The sequence below is a fragment of the Arvicola amphibius genome, chromosome 14 (genome assembly GCF_903992535.2).
Source record: "Arvicola amphibius chromosome 14, mArvAmp1.2, whole genome shotgun sequence".
NCBI classification, from domain to species: domain Eukaryota; kingdom Metazoa; phylum Chordata; class Mammalia; order Rodentia; family Cricetidae; genus Arvicola; species Arvicola amphibius.
In genome coordinates this window covers 39,267,910-39,293,666 of record NC_052060.1, presented here as the reverse complement: position 1 = coordinate 39,293,666, position 25,757 = coordinate 39,267,910, and the positions used below count along the sequence as shown (strand labels likewise).

The window sequence follows — 25,757 nt, the reverse complement described above, 5'->3', positions numbered from 1 at the left end:
TCACATTCAAACCCCCAGCGTTCCCAGGATGCAAACTAGATAAGCGATTCAGACGAGCAAAAGGGAAGCTTTCTCTTGGCAGAAACAAAACTAATGGTGGTGACTTGTAAGTGGGTCTAATTATTTTTTATTCTAATTAATGTTTCATCCAACTTGAAAGCCGGTCATTTATAACACATCAAAACACTAAGAATTCTTAAGAGTATGATTTAAAATGATCTTTTCAAAACCAGATAAACAGTTACTTGTGGCTTTCTTTCAGAGACTAAAATGCACTGGATAGCATCATATATGACAATTTTATTATTTTTCTTATTATTTCAAACCAAAGACTAAATGAAATAGATGAAAAGTTTAATCAGGGGGCTGGGGAGGTGGCTCAGCGGGGAAGGGCTTCCTGCACAAGTGAGAGGACCTCATTGTGAACTCCTAGTTCCCACATAGATCCCACTCCTAGATACCACCGGGCGCGGTAGACGGCCTCTGTAATTCCAGAGCTCCTGCAGCAAGATGGGAAGCAGACACGCGACTCTCTGCAGGCTGACCAGAACAGCAAAGGGACCCTGGTCTCAGACAAGGTTCTAGGTAACTGTGTCTGGGTTTCTTTTCCTGTTACTGTCATGAAAGACCCTGACCAATGTGACTTAAGTGGGGAGGGCTGGTTGTGGCTCATAAGTCAAGGTCCAGTCCATCCGGGAAGAGAAGTCAGGCAGCAAGAGCTTGAAGCAGGTGCTCACACTGCATCCGCACACAAGTGTGCTGAAATAGTCGTAAGTCAACCAGACACAGCCAAAGTCATCCGAGAGGTGGGAACCTCAGTTAAGAAAATGCCTCCACGGGATCATGTTGTAGGCAAGCCTGCAAGGCATTTTTTAAATTAGTACTTGATGTGGAGGGTCCAGGCCATGGTGGGCAGTGCCATCCCTGGGCTGGTGGTTCTTGATTCTATAAGAAAACAGACTAAGCAAGCCATGGGAGCAATCCAGTAAGCAACACCCCTCCACAGCCTCTGCGTCAGCGCCTGCCTCCAGGCTCCTGCCCTGTTTGAGCTCCCGTCCTAACTCCCTTCAGTGGTGAACAGTGCTGTGGGAGTGTGAGCCAGAGAAACCCACTCCTCCCCAGCTTGCTTTTGGTCACTTTTGGTCACGGTGTTTCATGGCAGCAACAGAAACCCTAACTAGACAGTCAGGAAACAGAGCTAAATCTTCCTGCCTCTCAGCTTACTTTCTCGACTTGCACAGTAGGAGATCCCACCTAGGGAAGGGTGCTACTACCCACAGTGCTCAGGTCTCCACCTCAGTTAATGCAAACCAGGCATTTCCCATGGACATGATCCCAGATGATTCTATCACATGTAACAGAAGGCCATACTGCTGAATGGAGATGTTGCAGGGAAGGGCTTAAATGGGGCCTCTAGGAGCAGGGCAATCATCAGCCAACAGGACCCCAATCCTACATCAGCAAGAAAATGAATTCTGCTAGCAAGATCACCATAGGAGGGCACTCCAGAGACTTCACACAAGAGCCTGGCCTGGCAGGAGGACAGGCAACCTGGTTTTATGATCTGTGGATATATGTGCTGTTTTGTCCAAAAGAATACTATTTTAATAACAGAAAACTGGTAGTAACAGGGGAGCATTGCCATACAGGTTTAATAGTCATAGCTCAAAAACTATCGTACTAGGTAGGTTCACCAGTGAAAGTACGCAAAAGGAAAGAGATCCAAAAACACCTTGAAGGAGGCGTGCAGTATTGTTTCCAAAGCCAACAGCCAAACTGTGTCTTCCAGATGGTAAGGGAGCATCTTCCAGATGGTAGGTAAGGGGCATCTTCCAGAGGGTAAGGGGGTATCTTCTAGATGGTAAGGGGCCATGGCATCTTCTAGAAGGTAAGGGGATTCTTCTAGATGGTAATGGGTATCCCTTAGATGGTGAGGGAGACACCTTTAATGGCTGAGTGCTCTCTCTAGCAGTACACAAGTTCAAGTACACTCTGCCACTAAAACAGGAAGAAACCCGTTATGGTGCGATGATGCCAGAGCGGGCACACCACCCTTCCATCACTTCATTTACTCAGCCCCATGGGCACTTTTCACTCATGTACTTCCCTTATAGCGAGCATGTTGTTTCTATAATCGAAATAATTTTGCATTTGTCTACCCAGAATACAAATATTTACCCTTTAAAAGAGAAAAAAAAGATATCCTAATCGTTGTTACTATCTGCAATGGGACTGAACTCCTACAGCTAAGTCACTTCTAAAGCTCTAGTGGCTTCCTTGACTTCCTAAATGTAAACAGATGACTCTATCATAATTCCTATCAATAATTATCTTGCCTGAAGTCTTCAGGGAATTTCCCTCCCTAAGCCTTGTCTTACACTAGCATTCAATCAAACCAAAAGCTACAAAATCATTAATTACATAAAAGCTGGCATTGAGTAATGTCCATTAATCAAACATGAACAGGCTCATATGTGCATAATTAATAACTGTTTTCTCGCACATCAAAGACGATCGCCTTTCCACAAAATTTTAATCACTTTCCAACATATTCCCATCAACTTAATTATATTTGAACACAAATACCGAAAATTTTAAAACTAAGGCATTTTTAAAGCTTCCCAAGTAACAACTTATTAAGATTTGGTAAACCCCCCCCAAAAAAAAATTCCAAGGAAATGAGCCACTCATGTGACTAACATAAAATTCATCTCTGGAAAATCTTATGAGAAATGATGTAATTATTTAGCTTTTAAATGATTAAAAGAGAGACTTAAAGCAGCACTACACCGATTTAGCTAAACATCAAAGTTATCAAGGGTCTTAAAAGCACATTAATCAACTGCATACAGATGGATCTAGGGTTCTAAGTATGATGAAAGCAGCTGGCCACGCAGAGGGACCACAGGGACGAAACACATTGGCTCAGGAGCTGGAAAGGAAAACGGCACTTTATGTTGCTTGGTTTTCTTCATGTGCATACATTTGTCTGTGTGTGTGTGTGTGTGTGTGTGTGTGTCAGGGACACTCGTGTGCAGGTAGCTGTAGGTATAGACACACGTGGATGTGCACATGGCTACAGAGGCCAGAGATCAAACAACTCAGATGTCATTCCTCAGAAGTCATCCACCTTGCTTATTGAGATAAGGACTCTTGCTGGCCTGGGATTGACTGAAGAGAAGGTTGAGCTGGTCAGGGAACACAAGGAATCTAACTATGTCTGCCTCTGAGGCTGAGGTTGCAACATACCAGACTTTTCTTATGTTTTATTTTTAATTATGTATGTGATTATATATCTGTGTGTGCATATGTGTTTGGAATGCAGGTGCCTACAGAAGCCTGAGGTCTCAGACATCCCCTGAAGCTGGAGTTAGAGATGGTTACGAGCCACCTGATGTAGACGCTGAGAACCACAGTTAAGTCCTTTGCAACAGTACCTGTCCTTAAAATGCTGAGCCATCTGTGTGGTCCCAGCACACCAGGCTTTCCACGTGGGTGTTGGGGATCAAAGTCCAGTTCTCGAGTTTGCACAGCAAGCCCTTCACCCATGAAACTATCTCTGCAGGCCCTTGCTCAGTTTTCTTTTTTTTTTTTTTGTTTTGTTTTGTTTTTTGTTTGTTTTTTAAGACAGGGTTTCTCTGCAGCTTTAGAGCCTGTCCTGGAGCTAGCTCTTGTAGACCAGGCTGGTCTCGAACTCACAGAGATCCGCCTGCCTCTGCCTCCCAAGTGCTGGGATTAAAGGCGTGCGCCACCACAGCCCGGCTCCTTGCTCAGTTTTCTTAATGCCACAACATGGAAACTCTTCTACAGTTAAAAGCAAAAGATGGGCAGAATGGCTCTGCTTCTCTCTTCTTGCTCACCCTTGCCTCTACGTAACTCACTCAGAAAATGAAGGTCGAGAATACTGTACAAGTACCTCCCCCCAGAGCCTACCTCTGACATCATGTGTGGCTTACAGGTTTGTAGGAAGGCCTTTCTCCTTCAGGAGCCAATGTTAAAAGCCATGGAAAACGGGCCACATAAATTAAAAATGATTATATTCTACATGAATTATCTGTTTTCACTCACTGAATATGAATTGTAACTTGTCCTAAAAAGCAGATCAATAAACCAAGAGTTGGTCAGCAAAACAACTCCTATGTATACATTATAAACAAAAAAAAAATCAGCCAGTGTCACGTGTCTTTAATCCCAGCACTCAGGAGGCAGAGGCAAAGTTCAAGGCCACCTGATCTACATAGTGAGTACCAGGCCAGCCAGGGCTGCAGAATGAGACCCTCTCTTAGGAAAATAACTTGGTGTTGCAGATCATGGGGAAACTATAGAAAGACTTGGGGGGAGTGAAATTTCTAGTCCTCTGCATCATTCCAGAGATGGGGAAATATGGACAGAAAAGATTTCAAATTCAGGTCATCTAGCAAAGACAGGACTAGACCCTGTAACTGAGTTTCACACTGCCTCTATAAACTTACACAGATATCATAGTCCTGTTCGTTCAAAAGAAACAGATATATACTTAATATTACTATGTATATACGTATGTATGCAAGTATGTATCTACGTACATACGTGCATATGTATGTACATACTGGCAATATCAGAAAGTGAGCCAAAGCCTTGTGTGTGCTAAGAAACTATCATTGAACTACAACCCTAGCCCACTCTACATTTTATTCTGAGACATGGTTTCCCTGCCTTGCCCAGACTATTCTTGAACTTGTGACCCTGCTGCTCCAGTTTTCTAACAAGCTGGGACTATCAGCCCCTGCCACCAGGCCGGGCACTCCGATCATTTATTCTGAAGTTGACAGCAGTCATACAGACATATAAATATTATATTATATTAACACTGCCCCTAAGGACCACACAACAGAACTCCCCAAACCACTAACTCTGGATCCAATGTGTACTTGTTGGGGAGGTTGTTGTTGCTGTTTGTTTGTTTGGCCTGGAACTCGCTATGTAGACCGGGTGGCCTCAAATCATAGAGCTCTATATGCCTCTGCCTCCCAAGTGCTTCGAGTCAAAGAGTACACGACCACATCCAGCTCAGATCCCATTTTTACTTTCACTTCTGACTCTAGAATAATGAGAGTTAGGTTTCTTGACTTTTCCTGAGATGGATCCAACAAAGCCTGGCATCAAAACTGATATGGACCAGATGATTTGCTGAACCCGGAGACACAGCTCAGACAACACAGTGCGGGGCGGTGGGGGCGGTGAGACACTTACTGCTCAGAGTCATAGTAGTCCATCCGCTTCTTCTTCTTGTTGTAAGCTGCAACTCGGAAGGGAACTATTTCCAGGGTGATGAGGCCGGGGGCCATCGTCAGCACTTTGGCTCCGTGGGTTGGCTCATAGAGGTCCTTCCCTGTCTCCGGATGAGGCATGCCAGCAGGGTCTCGTCCAACAATATAAAAATTGGCTCCTGCCACCATCCGCGCTCTGCAATGCCACTGGACCTAGAAAGATGTCTACGTATTAGATAACTAGACTCTGATGACTGGTGAGAAAGAGCAAGTGGATAATAAATGCATGTGCACCTGAGTTTAACCCTTTCCCACCGAGCTGCGTCTCCATCTATGGCTCACTTCATCACCACCTAATAGGAGGAAGTCCCAACAAACTCAATGCAGCTTCCTGGGAAGCTAGAATCAAAATCAGGCCCACAAACCAAGATCATAAATGGGAATGAATACACAGGTGGATATATTTATGGATTATCTGCTTATGAGGTATGTGAATGTGCACATATTCATGTGTAAGATTTTCACATACACATAAGCAGTCATTCACAGAGCTCAAACTCCAACCTGCAAGGCTAGAAGTCAGATGGGGGCTGACCCTGAACATAAGTAAGGCTATGGGGGTCCTTCTGAAGGGCTCAATAGGGCAGTTCACGTACCAACAGATACCATACTGACCATTCCAGATACTGGTCTAAACATAGCCTAATTAAGGAAATGCACAGGAATCCATGGAGCAGCGTGTTTCAACTGCTCCTGTCCGCATGCCTCTGCTCACTTACACAGAATCTGTGTCTAATACGGAGGCATTTAACAACTGGAGAATAACTTTCCTGGCGGAGGGAAGTTGCCACCCCCAACAATGCATTATACTCCTCCCCTCTCCAAGAAGAAAAGAAGAACTAAATGGTAATCCTCATTACAACCTCATATGCTCAGGATAAGGCTGCTGGCTACACATTCTCAAAACCATCTTGTTTCTGACACTTTCACATGACAGCTCTTAGAAAGCATTAATTATTCTTTAGGAACCAGATTGAGTGTTTAATGACAAGCCAAACATTTTCAATTTCCCAACTAATTATTCATATAGATAATAAAATTAAACATTCACAACACCAGTTCAAGCATTGGAAAGTAAATTCTTCCTGGCACAATTCCAACTCTGTTCCTAGGATGGATTTCGGAATCGAGCCATTAAGTCTTTATAGACTGGAAAACGAGGAACATCCTGTTGATAACCACACAGCCTTAACAGCTGCTCATTGTTCTGAAGTGCATCTGTGCAAAGGAAACAAATCTGGTACCAATGCCTTCTAAATAACCAGAGAACGACTAAAGAAAAATCATTGTTTGTATTTTAGTAAGACAATTTGGCAAATATGTGTTATTGGCAGACTTGGTCCTGATGTCACTGGAAAAACTACAAAAATGAGGTAGGTTTTGTTGATTGTTATTATTTTTTAAAAAATCTTCATTTAAAGGCTGAAAAAAAAAAGAGCCAAGCACAGAAGTTAGGTACTACAGAGAAAGAAACAGATAGAGCCAGGCATGGTATACACTCTATGATCACAGTCCTCGGGAGACAGAGGAAGGAAGGCTATACAACCTGGGCTACATAGTGAGTTATAGAGTAGCCTGGGCTACATAGCAAGACCCCATATCTCAAAGAGTAAGAGGCAGGGAAAGAAGAGAGCAAGAAGAATGGACAGTTTCTCATAAGTCACTTAAATCATGCCAGATGATAAACGCTGAAATACTTAACTACTTAAAATATTAAAACAATTGCTAGAACTCTTAGTTTATTCATCAAAGGATAGGAAGTTGGAAACTGTTCTTCTGCTCTCTCTTTCTCAGACACAGGGCAGCTGAGTAACAGAGTTAGCTTCAGAAGCCTCACCGGTGCAGTGGGAATTAAATCTGTCTCAGGGAGCTATGGGTTGCATAACACATGCAAAGCATCAATCCAGTGTGTGGATCACACACTGGCTCCCAAAGACCACAACTTCTACTGTCCTTGTGTTATCAGCATTATACAGTCAGACACCAAGGACATCCCAAATCAGGCTAAGGACGTGTGTTCTGACAGGAAGTCTACGAACAAGTCATCCCAGGCTCTCTGCCATATTTCCAAGTTCTAGGATTTTTACACAAATCTACAGAGCACCATTATGAGACACAGACAGCGCCTTTATGTGGAGTCAGGACAGTGAGAACTTGAGGCAAAGCAATGACACACTTTCAAGCCAGTCAGCAGCACAAACTTTTATATACAGTATCAGCCAGACAGTGAGGTACAAACCCAGTAACAAAAACACAGGCAGGGCCAGGTGTGGTGACACACACCTTTAATCCCAGCACTGTGGAGGCTAATGGAAACTGTGAGTTCAAGACCAGCTTGGATGACATAACACTGGGAGTCCTAAGCTAAGCCAAAGCTGAATAGAGAGACCTTGTCCAAAAACAAAACAAAACTCACAGGAATATATTACTAATAATAAGAGGACGATATTCCTAGAATAGAAAGAATAAAGATTATACAGACAAAGTACAAAACACCACTCTGGATTGTGATGAGCTGGTATATTCGCTGATCAGCAGGAGAGTCCATCTCTATGGACATCTGCCAGAGCCACATCAACTCACCATTGCAGAACTCTACGAATGTGCTTCAAGTCTGCCTTCAAAACACACATACTTGCACAGTTTGCAGCTAGTGTAACGTTAACTGATACCAGAGACTGGAACTGCAAGACATGGCTCTAGGACCAGATAGATGCTCAGATGCAAACTCCATCTCCATGACTTACTGCCTGACCTCAGCAACTGTTTAACATCCACCGTGGATGGATTCATCTGAAAACTGAATTATAACAGTGCCTGCCCTCATAGCATTGTTATAAAGACTAAATTAACATATATAAATCACTTGGAATATTATCTGGAAAATACAGCGAGCACTCAATCAAAATGAGCTGCTAGGGGCTAGAGAAATGGTTCAGTGGTTAAGAGCACTGGCTGCACTTCCACAGGACCCAGGTTCTACTTCCAGAACCTACACAATAACTTATAAGCACTGGGAACTCTAGTTCCAGGGGATCGGACACCCTCTTCTGGTCTCTGTGAACAACAATCACACATGTGGTACACAAACATTATATGCAGGCAAAGCACCCATACACATAAAAAAATTTTAGTGAGTTATGACATTTCATTTCTTAATCACTAACTAGAACTATGCTAATTTATAACCAATCTCTACTCCCTTTTCAGTGAAACTGATCTAATAAGAAGATCCTGAAGATTGGCTAAGAAACGGCAGTATTATACAGCATGTGGCCAAAGAGTCTGGATCAGAGACCCAAATGGTGACCACACAAGACACCCAGACTGGCGGGCACACAATGCTGTGCAGTGTGAATCGGCACATCTTCATTAGAAAGGACTGGAAACCTTGTCGGACACCAAATAGATGCACACCCAAATGCAGCCATTCTACTCAGCAATCACCAGCAGGCACATTCACATAAGGAGGTACTGAAACCCGCAGCAGCACACAGTTCGCAGCCCAAATGGCCCTCAGCAGTGATGCTGAAGTCACACAGGGGAACACAGACTGGGAATGAGCAGTCTACCACTGCCTGCAGTGTAGCAGGCTTTCTCCGACCACCAGCCCCTAAATCATGACACAGAGTATTATTATTAATTATGAAGGCTCAGCCTTAGCTTGTTTCTAGCTTTTTTTTTAACTTAAATTAACCCATTTCTATTAATCTATGTGCTGCCCCAAGGCTCATTTACCTCATCTTTATACTGTCCATGTACCTTCCTGCTTCCTCTGTGGCTGGCTGGTGGGCCCTGGCGAGCTGGCCCCTCTTTTTTCTCTGCCCGCCAGTCCTGCCCATCTCTCCTCTGCCTAGCTATTTGCCGTTTAGATTTTTATTAGACCAATCAGGTGCCTAAGGCAGGCATGGTGCAATAGCCACACATATTTACATAGTTAAACAAATGCAGGATAAACAAAAGCAAGACATCTTTACACAATTAAACAATTATTCTGCAAAACAAACAAATGCAACACATCTTTACATAGTTGGACAAACATTCTATTCCACACCACCGAAGTAAAGTGAGAGAAGACAGGCATGAGAGACCACAATGTCAGATTCTAGCTGCCAGGTGTCACACCACACTGGCTTAATGCTGTGGCAGTCTAGGTTACTTCAGGAAGATGAGACAAGCATCTGTTTCTGGGAGCACAGCCAGCAGGCACCTACAGCTGTTGGCTCTTTTCAGTCACAGCCCCTGCTGTAGAGAGGTGCGGGTCCAAAGAAGGCACCTTCCTTAGCAGACAATGTCTAGTCAACACACCTATGGTGCCTGTTTCTAGGTAACTCAGGGCATCTCTGAAGGATCTCCCAGAACCCCCAGGGCACACCGGTTCAGACTCCATCTCTACCATTTACTACTATGTGATTCGGAGCAAGTTATGTAACTTTTCTACATGTGTTATCATGCAGTACGTACCCTCTTGTGGCTCAAGGGTTGTCTGTCTGTGCTGTATGTACATACAATGGGAAGGTGAAGCCCATGTGCATACGGCAGCCAGAGAAGGATGCTGAATATCCTGCTCTATTGCCCTCTGCCCTACTCCTCTGTGACAAGGTCTCTTCCTCAATCTAGAGCTAGGCACCTGGCAGCCTACAGCAATCCTCCTGTCTCCACCCTCCACCAGGCCTAGGTCATCAGTGTGTGTATAGCCATCCCACACCCATTTTTTTAATAGGTACTGGGATCCAAACTCGCATCTTCAAGACATCTCTCCAGCCCTGGCTTTCACTGCTGAATCTTCCTTCAGAAGCACAACTGACAAAACTTCAAACATAAAATCTTCCCAATCTAACACTGGGCAGAAGGCAGGAGGCTTGCAAACCCAGTACTCTGGAAGGAATGGCAGGGATACCTGGAGTTCAGGGCCAGCCTGGGATACCTGAGTCTCTGCCTGCCCCCAAACCCCTTTTTAACTCAAGAGAGAAATTTCTGTTTATTATCGCAGTCTATTTCATTACAAATCCTCCCGTTCTCATTTTTTTTTAAAAAAAAAAAAACATTTGTTACTTACTAAATAAAATTTCACAGCAACCCCACTTTCAAAAGACAGAGCGTAAGAATCACAAAGAGAGCAAGACAGGTCCCAAATAAGGAGGCCCATTTTCCAAGCTGGAATTTAATAAGGTCACTGTTCATAAACCTATCCCTGCCTGTCACAGTATGGTTTCAACTGCTGTGCTAAGCACCAGGCATCTTGGGAAGGTAAGGGTTTACAGCTTACATAACCTATAATCCATCATCCAGGGAAGTCAAGGCAGGAACCTGGAGACAGGAGCTGATGCAGAGGTCATGGAGGGTGTCGGCTTACCGACGCTTGCTCATCCTGCTTTCTTGTAACACATAGGACCACCAGCACATGGTGAGCTAGACTCTCCCACATCAATCATAAATCAAGAAAATGCCCCCACAGGTTTGCTACAGGCCAATCTTGTAGCGGCATTTTCTTAAGCAAGTGTACCTCTTCCCAAATGACGACAGCTTGGGTCAAGTTGACCAAAGACTAGCCAGCACGCTGCCCGAACATCATTTGGGTCATTCTCACACTGACAACATCCTAGAAAAACTCAGATCAAAGGACTTGCTTAATGTGGTGAGGTTAGTGTCATCAGGACTATCAGAATATGGTCCAGAAACAAAGTATTCTGGGGAGAACTCTGAGTGCTTGTGGAAGCACTCCAAGAAAACAAGACAAGGGTTGTGGGATCTGTTTCTTCAAAACAGGGGACGCTCTTGGAATACGTTTTCGTGCTCCTCCCAGGTGTAGTGGATAACAGTGAGTTTACTTCCGATTGCTCATTACTGCTTGCTGTTATTATCCAATTAAATGTTTGAATATCCTTTCATGCCTCTATGGAAAAACATGTTTTTGCCACGTGTGGCTTATCCTTGTGATTGTACGCAGCTTGAATTCATGAGAACTTTACTCAGGTGACCTTTCTTACCCCTCAGCGTATAAACTGTCTAGGGCTCTGAATAAAGTTGGCTTCCGCATGAGACTTCAGTCCGCCTCACGTATGGGCTCCATTCTCCCAGGCCCCACAGCCTCTAGAGCGGTGGTGAGTACCAACTAGAGGAACTGCTGAACAAAACGTGAAATGAAAGAACTAGATCGAGGTCACGGAAGAATACGGTGAACACCAAGGCCATGGCTGGCCAATCCTAACCAACACCTTACTCCCACAGAAAGGCGAGCAACAGGGCTGTTTACTCACACAGTGTTGCAGTGTATTAGTGAACAGGCCCCAAACGAAGAGGCGATCGATCACATTTTCATCTTTTAGCCTGCGGTTCTGTTTGCCTGCTTTTCTTGCATAAAGAGGTTAACAGAGAATTCAGCTCCATAAACGAAGCTCCAATAAAGATTCATAAGCTCCATCCTAAATAGTCAAATGCTTGGATTCGCTTTTAAAATGTTGGAAAGAGTTTGTCTCACTAAATTACTTGGATCTTTTTAAAAATGAGTTTGACTCTCAGATAAATCTAAGTGCATTCATCTTCCTCTACGGGAAGGATGAAATGGTGCGGAAATAATGTGCATTCCGGTTTTATCTTGAAAACACAAGAAGCTGGCTAGGAATTTCCCACTCACCACTTCTGAGGTCACTCAGCTGATTTATTAACTCATTCAGCAAATATATTTTGAAAGCCTACTCTACTCTGCCCTGAAACTGAAACCTAATTTCCATCATCTTTACGTGCGGATATAAAAAGATCTAACATTCCATTTGACCACAGGCAGATTCCAAAAAACCCTGCCCTCCTATCAGGAAGCAATTTTACTTCCTCATTCAATCACGTACTAGTCCTTCACAAAAGAACCGTGAAGATCGTCTCCATGAAGGTCAGAAGCTAAGATCCAATACGGCTCTTCCAGAAGACTCAAGGATCTAAGTCTGGTTTCCAGAACCCATGTTGGGTGGCTGACTGCTGCCTATAACACCAGCTCCCAGGGAATCCAATGCCACTGGCTTCCTCTACAGATACCTGTACTCATGTGCTCACACAACCTCACAGACACACGCAGATACACAGCTAAAAAATATAATTAATATTTTTAGGAAATGACTGTCTTGCTGGACACTTTCCTAAAACAATGAATGCCTTTCACACTCAGATGGACACATGTACAAGAATTGCCACTGGGACCAGGGACAAAACAATCATTTGGTTCTGCAAAGTTATGCTAAAGGTACATGTACTGAAACTCCGGGGAGGTGGTGAGACCTCTAAGAGCCAGGACTGAAGGGAGGTCATAGGGTCCTGTCCTTGACAGAAACAGTGGGACTCCGGCCCCTTCCTCTTTCTTTCACTGTCAGACCACAATGCAAACACTCTATTCTGCCATTCACTCCCACCTGAGGTGCCATCTTTATTACAAGCCCAAAAGCAACAAGACCAACCAGTTACGTACTGAAGCGCTCAAATCATGAGCCAAATAAACCTCGTCTCTTTATAAGCTGTTTAGTTACCTCAGGTGTCTGCTACAGTGAAAACAGCTGGCTGACACGCTGGAGCCTCTTCAGCTCTTGAAACATTTAGAAAAAGCAAATGTCACACTGCTCTCTTCTCTGCTCTGGGACTCCACTGAAAGAACAAAATCAGCGCTGTTCTAGCCGCGTCTGGACCTTGGCTGGTGGATACAAAACAACCGTGTGCCGCTCCACTGTTCTCGCTGCCGTGTCTTCCTCGCAGCTGGGATCAAGAACCACAAAGACCCAAAGAAACCTCTCCCAGCCTTCCCGATGACTGGATGCCCACAGGGGCAGCATTAGAGGACATTCCCAACAGCAGAGGAGTACTCTATTCAATGGTAGGAACACACCTAGTCATCAAAGAAAGGTCAATAGGTTGTCTGGTGATGCTATAATGTTCCCAAAAGTGACTCTGGCACTGCACTGATATCCTAAAAGCAGCCTACCTCGGTTGGCCCAGCATACATCATAGGAGATGGAAAGATGGCCACCACCGTCGTCTCAGGGTTCAAGATGCCCTCCTCCAGCACGGCAGCATGCTGCTTCATACGCCACATCAAAGGGACATCGTCATCCTTCGTCCAGCCACCAAGGGGATGGAGGAGCAGGACGGGGCGCCGGTAGCCCCTCTCTAGAAGCTGCTTGTGGGTGTCCTGCATTAACAAAGCATGCCCGTTGTGCACTGGGTTGCGCAACTGAAACGCAAAGACAGCATCTGAAAAGAGAATGTCCAGGGTTAGGAGTTTCCACCATCACCCTGCATGGGACAAGCCATTCTTTCCTGACGAGGGCTACAAGTAACATGCAAGCTCGGAATCAGAAATGGGTAAAGCCACGGACTGCTGACTGCTTATTCCAAGACAGTCAACATCTGTACCATCCGTGCTACTCCATGTACTGCAGTACTATGCGGGTAGTGTGGCGCCTGCGCTGTGGGACAGTTAGCGAGTCTCGGGCAAGGGCCTGGAGGTTTAATAACACAATGAGACACGGGTCATCCTTGAACACGAATGCCCCCTTTATTGTGTTCAGGGGCAGCTTATATAGTGCTCTGGCCATGGCCCAACTCTCGGGATCTTTCAGCTGCAGGCCCACCAGAAATCACTCCCCTGTCATCAGGGTCTCGTGCTCAGAGCAGCTGCAGGCTGCTCAGAGCAGAGGAAAATAGGTTGTTTACAGGAAATTCAGGGTCTGGTGGTCCGCAGTCCCCAACAGACATCTACGGCTACTATTCAGTATCACCAGCCCTCATTAACCTGAGGACGTGTGACACGGGAGCCACAGACATAAAGCAGTTACTCCTGTGTGCAGGGGGAATGAGAGCAACTGTCAGGCTCTCTTTCCGGTCCTCACAGTCAGCTTTTTACAACAAATACAAGTTCGTGGTCAGTGTGCCAATGGCACTCCTCAGTCAAATCCTCCAAAGACCCTAAGACTTGAGTTGGTAACAAAACCCAGGTCATTCCCAGGGCTTTAACAAGAGACAGGAAGGATGTGAAAAGAGCTACGGCTGCATTTTTCATTTGCTACCCAAATTCATGCAGATTACTCTGAGAACAAAGCCACTGTGTTGTCATCTGAGGTCTGGGCTTAGGAATGCAATGCAGCAACGGTATCTCTGATGAGGACCTGGGCTAGTATTCAGATGGTGACAGCTACAAGCTTAACTGAACCATGTAGCCATCGTGTGCTACAATCCTGGATTCACTCTTCCGTGCTTGTACCAGGAGACCTGTCAGAAACCACAGTTCCAAGACAAGGTTGTCCACTCTCTCCATATTTATTCAATATATAATTCTTGAGGTTCTCGCCAGAGCAATAAGACACAAAAAGGGGATCAAGGAGATACAAATCGGAAAAGAAGTCAAGCTCTCATTATTTGCTGATGATATGATAGTTTACATAAGCAACCCCCAAAATTCTACCGAGGAACTTCTACAACTCATAAACACTTTTAGTAATATAGAAGGATACAAGATTAACTCAAAAAAGTCAGTAGCCCTCCTGTACACAGATGATAAATACGCTGAGAAAGAAATCACAGAAACAAAACCCTTCACTATAGCCACAAATAGCATAAAATATCTCTGAGTAACTCTAACCAAACAAATGGAAGACTTCTATGACAAGAACTTTAAATCTTTGAAGAAAGAAATTAAAGAAAACACCAGAACGTAGAAATATCTCCCATGCTCTTGGGTAGGTAGAAATAACATAATAAAAATGGCAATCTTACCAAAAGCAATCTACACATTCAATGCAATGCCCATCAAAATCCCAGCAAAATTCTTCACAGACCTCAAAAGAACGGTACTCAACTTCATATGGAAAAAAAAAAAAAAAAAAACCCAGGATACCCAAAACAATCCTGTAGAATAAAAGAACTTCTGGAGGCATCATAATCCCTGACTTCAAACTCTACTACAGAGCTACAGTACTAAAAACAGCCTGGTATTGGCATAAGAACAGACAGGAGGACCAATGGAACCGAATTGAAGACCCAGATATTAATCCACACACCTTTGAACACCTGATTTTTGACAAGGAAGCAAAAAATATCAAATGGAAAAAAAGAAAGCGTATTTAACAAATGGTGCTGGAGTAACTTAATATCAACATGTACAAGAATGAAAATAGATCCATATCTATCACCATACATAAAACTCAAGTCCAAATGGATCAAAGACTTAAACATAAAGCCAGCCACACTGAACCTCATAGAAGAGAAAGTTGGAAGTACACTTGAACTTATTGGCACAGGGAACCACTTCCTAAATAGAACCCCAGAAGCACAAACACTGAGAGAAACAATTAATAAATGGGACCTCCTGAAACTGAGAAGCTTCTGTAAAGCAAAGGACACCGTCAACAAGACAAAATGACAGCCTACAGAATGGGTGTAGTGAGGGGCAGATGGACCGCATTCCTGCTGCCCAGCTCCCTGTCACCGGCTAGCTTATACCCCGAAATAACATCACACAAATTGTATTCTTTTAAATACTGCCTGGCCCATTAATTCCAGCCTCTTACTCACGTCTTGACTAACCCATATCTAATAATCTGTGTAGCACCACAAAGTGGTGCCTTACCAGGAAGTTTCTAGCGTACATCCATCTTGGGCTGGAGCTTCATCGCGTCTGTCTCTCTCAGGAGAGGCATGGCAGTCTGTCTCACTTAGGAGAGGTGTGGCATCTTACTGATCCTTCTACCTTACTTCCTCTTCCTGTTCTGTCTACTCCACCCACCTAAGGGGCGGTCTATCAAATGGGCCAGGCAGTTTCTTTATTAGCCAATGAAATCAACTCAAACAGAAGACTCTCCCACATCAAATGGGAAAAGATCTTCACTAACCCCACATCGAACAGAGGGCTGATCTCCAAAATATACATAGAACTCAAGAAATTGGTCATCAAAAGAACAAATAATCCAATAAAAAATGGGGTACAGACCTAAACAGAGAAGTCTCAACTGAGGAATCTAAAATGGCTGAAGGACATTTAAGGAAATGTTCAACATCCTTAGCCATCAGAGAAATGCAAAGCAAAACAACTCTGAGATTCCATCTTACCCCTGTAAGAATGGCCAAGATCAAAAACACTGATAACAACTTATGCTGGAGAGGTTGTGGGGTAAAGGGAACACCTCTGCCTGCATTGCTGGTGTGCAAGCTGGTACAGCCCCTTTGGATATCAGTGCAGAGATTTCTCAGAAAATTAAAAAACAACCTTCCTCAAGATGCAGTAATACCACTTTTGAGTATATATCCATAGGATGCTCAGTCGTGCCACAAGGACATGTGCTCAACTATGTTCATAGCAGCTTTGTTTGTCATAACCAGAACCTGGAAACAACCTAAATGCCCCTCGACCAAAGAATGGATAAGGAAAATGTGATCCATTTACACAGTGGAGTACTACACAGCAGAAAAAACTAATGACAGTTTGAATTTTGCAAGAAAATGGTTGGAACTAGAAAACAACATTTTGAGTGAGGTAACCCAGACCCAGAAAGACGATTATCACATGTACTCACTCATAGGTGGTTTCTAAACATAAAAGAAAGAAAACCAGCCTACAAATCACAATCCCAGAGAGCTTAGACAACAATGAGAACACTAAGAGATACATGGATCTAATCTACATGGGAAGTAGAAAAAGAAAAGATCTCCTGAGTAAACTGGGAGCATGGGGACCGTGGGAGAGGGTTGAAGGGGAGGGGAAGAGGCAGGGAGGGGAGCAGAGAAAAATGTAGAGCTCAATAAAATAAAAGAAACAAGCAAGCAAACCATGGTTCCTTGGGTTATAGAGTAATTTCATAGAACAGAAGAACTGCCCGGGAACAGGAGCTGTTTTCTCTGAACACCTGCCACACCATCTACCACCTGCCACGTCACCACCACCTGCCACGTCACCCACCACCTGCCACGTCACCCACCACCTGCCACGTCACCCACCACCTGCCACGTCACCACCACCTGCCACGTCGCCCCACCACCTGCCACCTTGCCCCACCACCTAACACATCACCTGCCATGATGACTTGACTCATAAACTCCAATTTGTTTGCTTTTATTTATTTTTACTTTAACTAAAAATAATAAATGATTCACCTTTATTAAGTATGTGCATCATGTATGTCTGTGTAGGGGATATGCACATGAATGCAGATGCCCTCAGAGGCCAGAGTATTGGATTTCCTTAGAGCTGAAATTAAGGCAATTGTGAACTGGTCTCTGAACACCTGACCTGGGTGCTGGGAACCAAACACAAGTCATTTTGGAGAGTAGTATAACTCTCTTTGGAGCCACCTCACCAATCCCACCTTTCAGACTGGACATCTTCAATCTATTTTCAATTCTGACCCCTCTATCGCCATGACAGAAGTGCAGAAAGCTGTTGCAAATGACTAAGATTTGGGTGTTTGATTTTGCCGTATCCCTTAATACTCAATGTTTGAAAGACTATCGTTATCTTTTCCTGTTTCTAATGACGATACTAGAAGTTTGGACACTAAACATTTGCTAGTCTTAAGCTGGCATTTCTCAGGGTGAAACAGTGGCGCCAGGGTTATGCTTTGGAAACCTCCAGTGTTAAAGCGATATGCACGTAAGTATTTCGATGAAATGGCATGAGAACTGAGCTCTGATTCGGAATGTGATGAAAGCATTCGGAGAGGTGGAGTAGTGGCAGAGATGAGAGGAGAACGACCGGACAGGCAGTGCTGAAGCTGAGTCAGAAGCACAGGGACTCAGTGCACTGTGGTCTCTGCATATGATTTAAAGCCCCTGTAACAACATGCTTTAACGGAGAAGACGTGTGGGGGATCTGAAGCAGAGCTGCTTTTAGATCCAGCTACATAACCCTCACTTCTGCAAAGTTTACCAGGAGACTCCTGATCGTATATGAAAGCAAATTTGACCGCTAAGAAGCCTTGAAGGCATTCGGGGCTTTGTAAGCTATGGGGCTCTGTTGCAACCACTTGACCCAAGTGCCACAGTGCAAAAGTGTCTGGGGACAGCACCTGGACCCTTAGCCTGGCTATCTCTGGCTAGCTACTAGTACATGTGACTGCCAGACTGCTAGTTCGCAGAATAAGTCAGGACAGGAAAAAGTAAAGTAAAATTCCAACTAGGAGAAAATGTGTGGTGGCATTCCTGCTCTCCAGAGGGATGTGAACATAAAATCATCTATTCTGTCAAAGATGGAGGGCACATAGCTGGATGTAAACCCTGGCACAGGACAATAACATTATATTCTGAAAGCTTCTTGGAAAGGATGCTGGTACCAAACAAGGGCTATGAATGGAACGTGAAGTAGCCTGTGACATTCAGTAGAGAACTGGCCCAGTGAAACTGTACAAGTTTGACACAGGAGAGAACAGGAAGGAAGGGGGTACAGACACTAGAGATAAAAGTGCTGGACACATTTCCACATAAAACAGAACTCTGCCAACGGTTCCATTTCATCTCCTTCCTTAATCAATGTGTCCCCCAGGGCCAGTTCACCTGATAGACCATACATACCCTACACACTGTGATGAGGTCACAAGCGCCAAGGGTACTAGGCTGGGCTCTGTAGCAGTGACTTGCAAATTGGTTATTTCAGCAAAACTTGGAGCTGTGTAGTGGGAAGCGGCGGGCTGCGTTCCCGCCGCCCAGTTCCCAGCAACCGGCTAGCTTTATCCGAAATAATTACACGGAAACTGTATTCTTTTAAACACTGCCTGGCCCATTATCTGTAGCCTCTTATTAGTTAATTCTCACATCTTCCTTTAACCCATATTTAGTAATTTGGGTAGCACCACGAGTTGTGGCTTACCAGGAGAGATCTTAACCTGCGTCCATCTCGGAGAGGAGCAGCATGGAGACTCACCACGCGACTGCCTGAAGCGTCTCTCCCACTCTACTTCCTTGTTCCCACAATTCTGTTCTGTCTACTCCACCTACCTAATTTTCTCTTAAAGGGCCAAGGCAGTTTTCTTTATTAATAATGAAAGTAACACATAAACACTCCTCCATCAGAGCTGAGCTCAGATCACCTCTCCACCTGCCTCTCAGTGTCCCAACGTCACCCAAGAGTCAACGCCTGCTGCCTTGCGCCCATCTCCCGTCCTGCCCCCTAGCTTTGGAGAACGGTACCTAATCCCGCGTCCAGAATGCATGTGCTCAGACACCAGCATCTGTCCACATGGGTCTGCACTGACTGTTCTCCCTCCGCAGTCTGACCGCGCAGCGGACAGAGACAGGGAGGGTGGAACAGACGAAAGCTCCGGTTCAGACAGGCGCTGGACAGCGGGGTAACGGTGGCGCTCCCGTGCCTCAGGAGTCTGCGGTTTATTCGGAGAAGGAAGGGTGTGGTTAAAGACACCCAGTCCTGCAGGGAAGGATTAGAACTGCCTGGAAAGTCGGGTGCTGACAGTGTGGAGCGGACCTGATGAAGGAGCAGAACATGGCCTCTTTTCTTCGCCTCCACGTGGAGCTGCTGGGCTGCGTTCACCCAGCCAACTGGTTTCTTCCTGCTCTGCCACACAGTAAGCACGAGCATCTTGCCGAATGCCAATGATGCCCTGCTTTCCATCTCTGTATGAACTGCCTTCGCAGCCTAAGCATCACACAGGGCCCTGGGCTTCTAAACTCACCAGCCTCTTACCTAAGCCCTCTTTAAAATAAAAAGCATGAGCCACTGCAGAGAACTTGAGGGGAGAGTGTCCATAGATAGACTATTTCAGCATCGCTCTTTTCGGGGTTCATGCTTGGTTCTGCCTAGTCTCCTAATTATTTTTCGTGCACATATTTTACACAACCATAATCAAACATGAAATGTCAGGCTCCACTGGACCTAACCCTGCTTCTCACTGCACCTGGAGCGGCAGGGCTCACTGCCGGGCTGTGTGCCGCCCTACTGCCATGCTCACTCAGGAACTGCCCACACCCCACCATCAGCGGTACTCGATTACTATGTGGTATCTCAGCCCTATCTCTACGGCCTGATTCCAAGCTCATCCCTACAGACATCGCTAAATCTTCTCAGTACTCACTTTACATTCTGTCTTCCCACCGTGGGCATCACTGTCTCAATCCCAGCCCCACTCAGTCTATTCCTCCCCTCCTTCCCAACCTCCTACATAAAGCTGTCTGTGTAAAAGGAAGGCGCAGAACGGCAAGCTCCCCTTCCCTGCGCTCCAGACACCCCCACCAGGCCAAGAGGCAACATGGTAAGAAGCAAGGGAAACTGGAGCCCTTTCCTTTCACAAGTGAAGGGGGAAGAGGAGAACAGAGAAGGCCCTTTTCAAATGTGTTTCACTACTAAAAGACAGTGTCAGCATTTGCTGATGGTGAAAACAGCAGCAGCTCCCTGGATGTGTATAGGTCACATGATAACCCATCAATTGGCACAGGCAGCGGGAACTGGCAGGACCTACTGCAAAGAGCTAGATGAACCAAGCTCTGCTCCAGCCCAGTGACCAAAGACAAAGGCAGTCAGTGAGGGAGGGAGGGGGGAAGGAGGGAGGGGAGGGGAGGGGAGGGAAGAAGAGGAGGGACTGACTGGGTAGGGCAATGAGCAGGGAAGTGTTCCCAAATGTCAGCCATTCTTCCTTAGAGTTCTCGGGACAACGCTTCACTCCCAGCCCCAAGCGGAACCCACAGATACAACTTCTGCTTTTTCTTCTCTTCTCAGTAAGTGTCCACACACAGAAGTAATCAGTTATCCCCTCCCCACCAACAACAACCACCGGAAAAAGGCTACTAACTGCCACTTTAACCACCCCAAACCCAAGAACGGGCACTGCTTGTTTTCCCTAAACCAATATCCATGTTCACAGGACAACACTCTACACCAGGTCGCAGACACACTCAAGATGAGGTGGAGAGGAGCAAGCAGAGGCATGGCCACACTGGAGCTGAAAATGGGGACTACCCCGGCTTTCTCTCTCTTGAACACATCGGTAGGCCGGTTGTCACGGCTTCCTAATGAGTAAACAAGAGCTGGTCTGTTGCTTATTTGCCTTGGTCTAAAATGGAAAAGGAAACAAAATAACACCACAAATCTTCCTCGTTTGATGTAAGGCTAATAACTGGCTCTCGGCTACTTTAAACAAAGTCGCAATCATTCATTATGCAACAAGTTCCCTAAATGACTTAAAATGTTTGGCTCAGGAAGAGCACAGAACAGATGGAGTAGTAAAGTCTCTAATTATGAACAATAATCCCATGATAAGATGTCTCAACAGAGCCAAATAATTGACTAACATCGATTCAAGATATGAATTCAGATTTTGGCAAAAACAAATTAAGAGGTCTCAAAAAGTCCTAAATGTGTTTCTGTTCACCACCAGAATCAGGAGGGAGGGAGGAACAGAGAGAGGGATGGAAGAAGGGAGGAAATGAAATGCCCTACCTATTATTACTGATTATAAATAAAAGACCCAACTAGAAATGTCTTAAATAATTTTAAAATGTAGTATCTCTTTAATATGAAGTCTGGAGATAAATGACAAAGTCAACACACAACACATATTTAGGATTCTCATCAACACAGAATGGCTGCAAGAACTCCAAAGACTGTCCTCACTGACAGCACCCGGATGGGTTTCTTTCTTTTTCTTTCTTGGTGATAATACAGTTTCTTGTCAAAAAGGACTTTTTTTTTTCTTTTCTGGAAGCTGTCTCTCTCCTTTAAAGGACAATGGCCAGAAGCAGCCTTCATGGCTCCGTAAATCTCATGCTTATCCAAGGGAATCACAAGCCACTGCTGCCCAACCCCGATCATTACTCACGTGCCAGATGAGTCCCGGTGTGTCTGAAAGCAAAAAATGAAGCTGCAGTCGGCCTGCCATTGTATAACACTCAGAAGTCACCGGATGTTAAACCAAGGTGACGGGGATTCTTGTCAAATGACTACATCTAGAATTAACTAAGACCCCACTGACTGAACAACTACTGGATTCTTGGACCTTCCAAAGGTAGACAGTCATTGTCAGACTAGCTGGACCACAGCCCATAAGCCATTCTAATAAATCCCCTTTAGATGACAGATAGATAGATAGATAGATAGATAGATAGATAGATAGATAGATAGATAGATAGATAGATAGACAGACAGACAGACAGAAAGACAGACAGACAGATTAATTCGATGAGTTCCATTTCTCTAGAGAACCCTGACTAATATCTGCTTCAAATTCACAGAGAAGTTCAGGAGACACAGTGAGGTCCTATCCTGCAATTGAAGGAGCCAAGCAGGAAATGCAAATGAACAATGAATGAGGCAGGCTGAGCAGAATCACTGGGCAGGGTGTGGACATCAGAAGATTCCATGTCTACTCTACCTTATGGCCACATGACTTCAAATTTCAACCAAGTGCAGCAGGCTCCGGAATAAACAGATACCCCTTCTCTAACCTTCACGCCAATGCAGGCAGCCCAGCTTCAGCCCATCTACACAGACACCAGGCTAACTTACTCTCCTGCTGTGTGCCCGGTGCCATTCACAGTATGCTACTCAACTGATCTCATTTCGGTTTTTAAAATAAAACCCTGTCAGTTATGGTGGCACTTGGGAGGCAGAAGCAGGCAAATCTCTGTGAGTTTGAGACCAGCCTGGTCTACATAGTGAGTTTCAGGCCAGCCAGAGCCACTGTGAGACCCTATTTCAAATAAGTAATCAAATCATATGCATTAGGTTCCATAAGTGTTCTCATCAACTGTCAATGAGCCTTACAGAGGAAAATAAGATATGAAACTCTCAAAAGGTAAGACAGGATGCTATCTATACTCAGGACTCTAAACAACCTGAAGCCAAGACAACTGCTGGGGTCGCGTGGGGCTCTCCTGTCCCCACCGCTCTCTCGTCACCTGGGACAGAGGCTGCAGGCTCTCAGGAAGAGCTGAGTCTCTCACCATCCATTCCGCACTGCTCACACTACATTCACCCACCCCTCCCAGGCCGCATCCAGGCATCCTCACAGAAAGCACTAAGGAGTGGCACCGGGGCTTAGGGCCTGCCACCTCTGCTGGTGGGTTGACAGAGACAACAGTAACAATGGCAGAACACTTAACCTCTTATCAGCTTGGCCAAATCTACAGGAAATGCTCTTGTCACCAAAGCACCTTCAATTTCCGAGGAGCACGGGCAGAAATGTCTGGTGCACATGCAAGCACATCATTACCAACACTCATGCAGCACACATGGTGAGAAGATGCTGTCCTGGGGCACTTGGAGTACAAGGCTGCAGAGAACAGCACCTTTGCCTTCTGTACACACTGCTCCCGTTCACCCCAACCCAGAATGATGAGAGCTCTGGAGGTGCTCCCTTTCACCCCAACCCAGAATGATGAGAGCTCCCGAGGTCCTCCCAGACTACTCTTGAAGCAGCTTCACCCTGCTGCTGCTCAATGTCTTCTTTACCCGGAAAAGCCCCTTCTCGTGTTTACTTTTGAACTTCAGCATGCAGCACAGGAGCAGACAGATACACAACAAATGCAGGTTGATGGAACAGACACGGTAAGGTGGCACTGCTCCTCATTTGCTCCATGAGACACCCCTGGTGTGAGAGCAGTTCTGATAAATTCTCTTACATAGTTCTGCTCAGCTTTAACATGTGAGTTTTATAATAAACAGCCAATTTTCTATGAACATCCATCTTTCACACCAAATGCATAATGTTATATCAAATTCTAAGAAAAGAGGGCTGTGGTGGCACACGCCTTCAATCCCAGCACTTGGGAGGCAGAAGCAGGCGGATCTCTGTGAGTTCAAGGTCAACCTGGTCTACAGAGCAAGTTTCAGGACAGGCTCCAAAGCTACAGGGAAACCCTATCTCAAAAAACAGAAAACAAAAATAAAAACAAAAAATTCTAAGAAGGTATCAAAATACAAAAAAATCTCCAGAGGCCCGGCTTGATTGCCGCTCTTCTCTGTCTATTCCATTGCCTCGTGCACCTTTAGTGATGATAGTGTCAGGAAACCTCTGGAATGCCAAGGAGCCTCATACTAGGCGAGCAGGCCAGCTTCTTACCAGCATTCATATCTTTAAACTTCTGCTTGAGCTCGGAAGGAGTAAGACGATACTGGTCAAGGCCATCGTTCCAGTAAATTCGGTCGAGGACCTGAAGATCTCCTCCAATCAGCCAATCGCCTTGTTCCATAACCATCTAACAGGAAGCAAAAGGAAATTATTTGCCACAACAGAAGCAGGACCTTTACTCTCCCACGAGCTAAGCGCAGCTTCTGCAAGCTGGTCTCCACCCTAAAGGCCAAGATAGGCCTATGAACATCACTGGAATGAAAGACGCTGCAGAAATACCATAATACAATGTTTGAAGGAATTTCTGAAAAGCAACCAAAACCTAAGTGAATGATTATTATAACTTTTCAGTTAAAAAAAAAAAAAAGAAAAGAAAAAGGGCATTTTCCCCACTGTTATTAGATGTTGGCTAACAGAATGACATATAACCCATGGGTACCCATCTTGTGTGGGACACCCTCAGGACACGTTTACAGGCCGCACCTGAAGCCCACCCTTTCCCTGCACTGCGCTGCTTGGTGCCGACATACACTTCATTTGTTCTGAAGTTCAGAATCTACTTTAAAACACTAGACAACTGACAGATATTTCCACACTCAACACACAAACGAGGCGCTTTGGGGAGATGAATCATGTTTCTCTGATTTTCCACAAGAATGCGATGTTAAGAGGCCGGAAATATTAAGCCACCCTGGTGTGGGCCCCCACTGCAGCCCCCTAGTATCCTTCTTGTAAGAACATTTAATATCTTTCCCTACAACTACATTCCAAGAGAACGAACCTTTGCCCAATGCATCCAAGCCCTGAGTTCCGAGCCAGCCCTGAGCTCAGCACCTGGTGCACAGTAAACACTGTAAGCTATGTGTTACAAGCTGGAATATACATACAGCTAAGCGCAGGCTTAGCATGCACAGGGCTCTGGATTTAATCCCCAGCATCAACAATTTAAAAAAAAAAACTACAAAGAGTTACTGAATAAATATTTATATGAGTCAAAACAACAAGGCCATCTGCTCATTACGCTCATCTAAGAGCCAGTCTCCATTCTGCAAAACTTCACAGCCCAGAGGAACAATTAACACACAGCCAATGGCCACATTTCAACACAAATGTTACTGTCAGATGAGTCAAGACCTTAATGTAGGGGTGGTTCTTGCATGTTGTTCCCCACTGTCTGGCACAACGCTCCTCTTTCCGGTGCTCAAAAAATTCAGGATTTCGAAGAATGGCTACACGGCGGCCCTCATACATCAGAGCGAATGCTGTACAGCCATCCAGCCTCTCTTTGTCCTCATGCGTAGCTGTCAGAACTATGGGCACTGACAAGTTGATGACCCCTCCTGCAGGACACAAAAGAACACAAAGTGCACAGCTTACTCAGTGGGTCTTAGTATAGTCACCT

The 25,757-nt window shown here is 45.1% G+C and overlaps 1 protein-coding gene across 1 annotated transcript in view; it reads right to left on the bottom strand.

Annotated features, from left to right (window-relative positions):
• Positions 1-25,757, bottom strand: part of Papss1 (3'-phosphoadenosine 5'-phosphosulfate synthase 1) — a 67,028-nt gene that overhangs the window by 6,453 nt on the left and 34,818 nt on the right. The window contains exons 8-11 of the mRNA XM_038311329.1: positions 25,490-25,695; positions 24,347-24,482; positions 13,276-13,544; positions 5,233-5,462 (exon numbers count right to left, since the gene is read on the bottom strand). Coding sequence (XP_038167257.1) covers positions 5,233-5,462; positions 13,276-13,544; positions 24,347-24,482; positions 25,490-25,695 — 841 coding nt within the window. The remainder of the gene's footprint in view (positions 1-5,232; positions 5,463-13,275; positions 13,545-24,346; positions 24,483-25,489; positions 25,696-25,757) is intronic.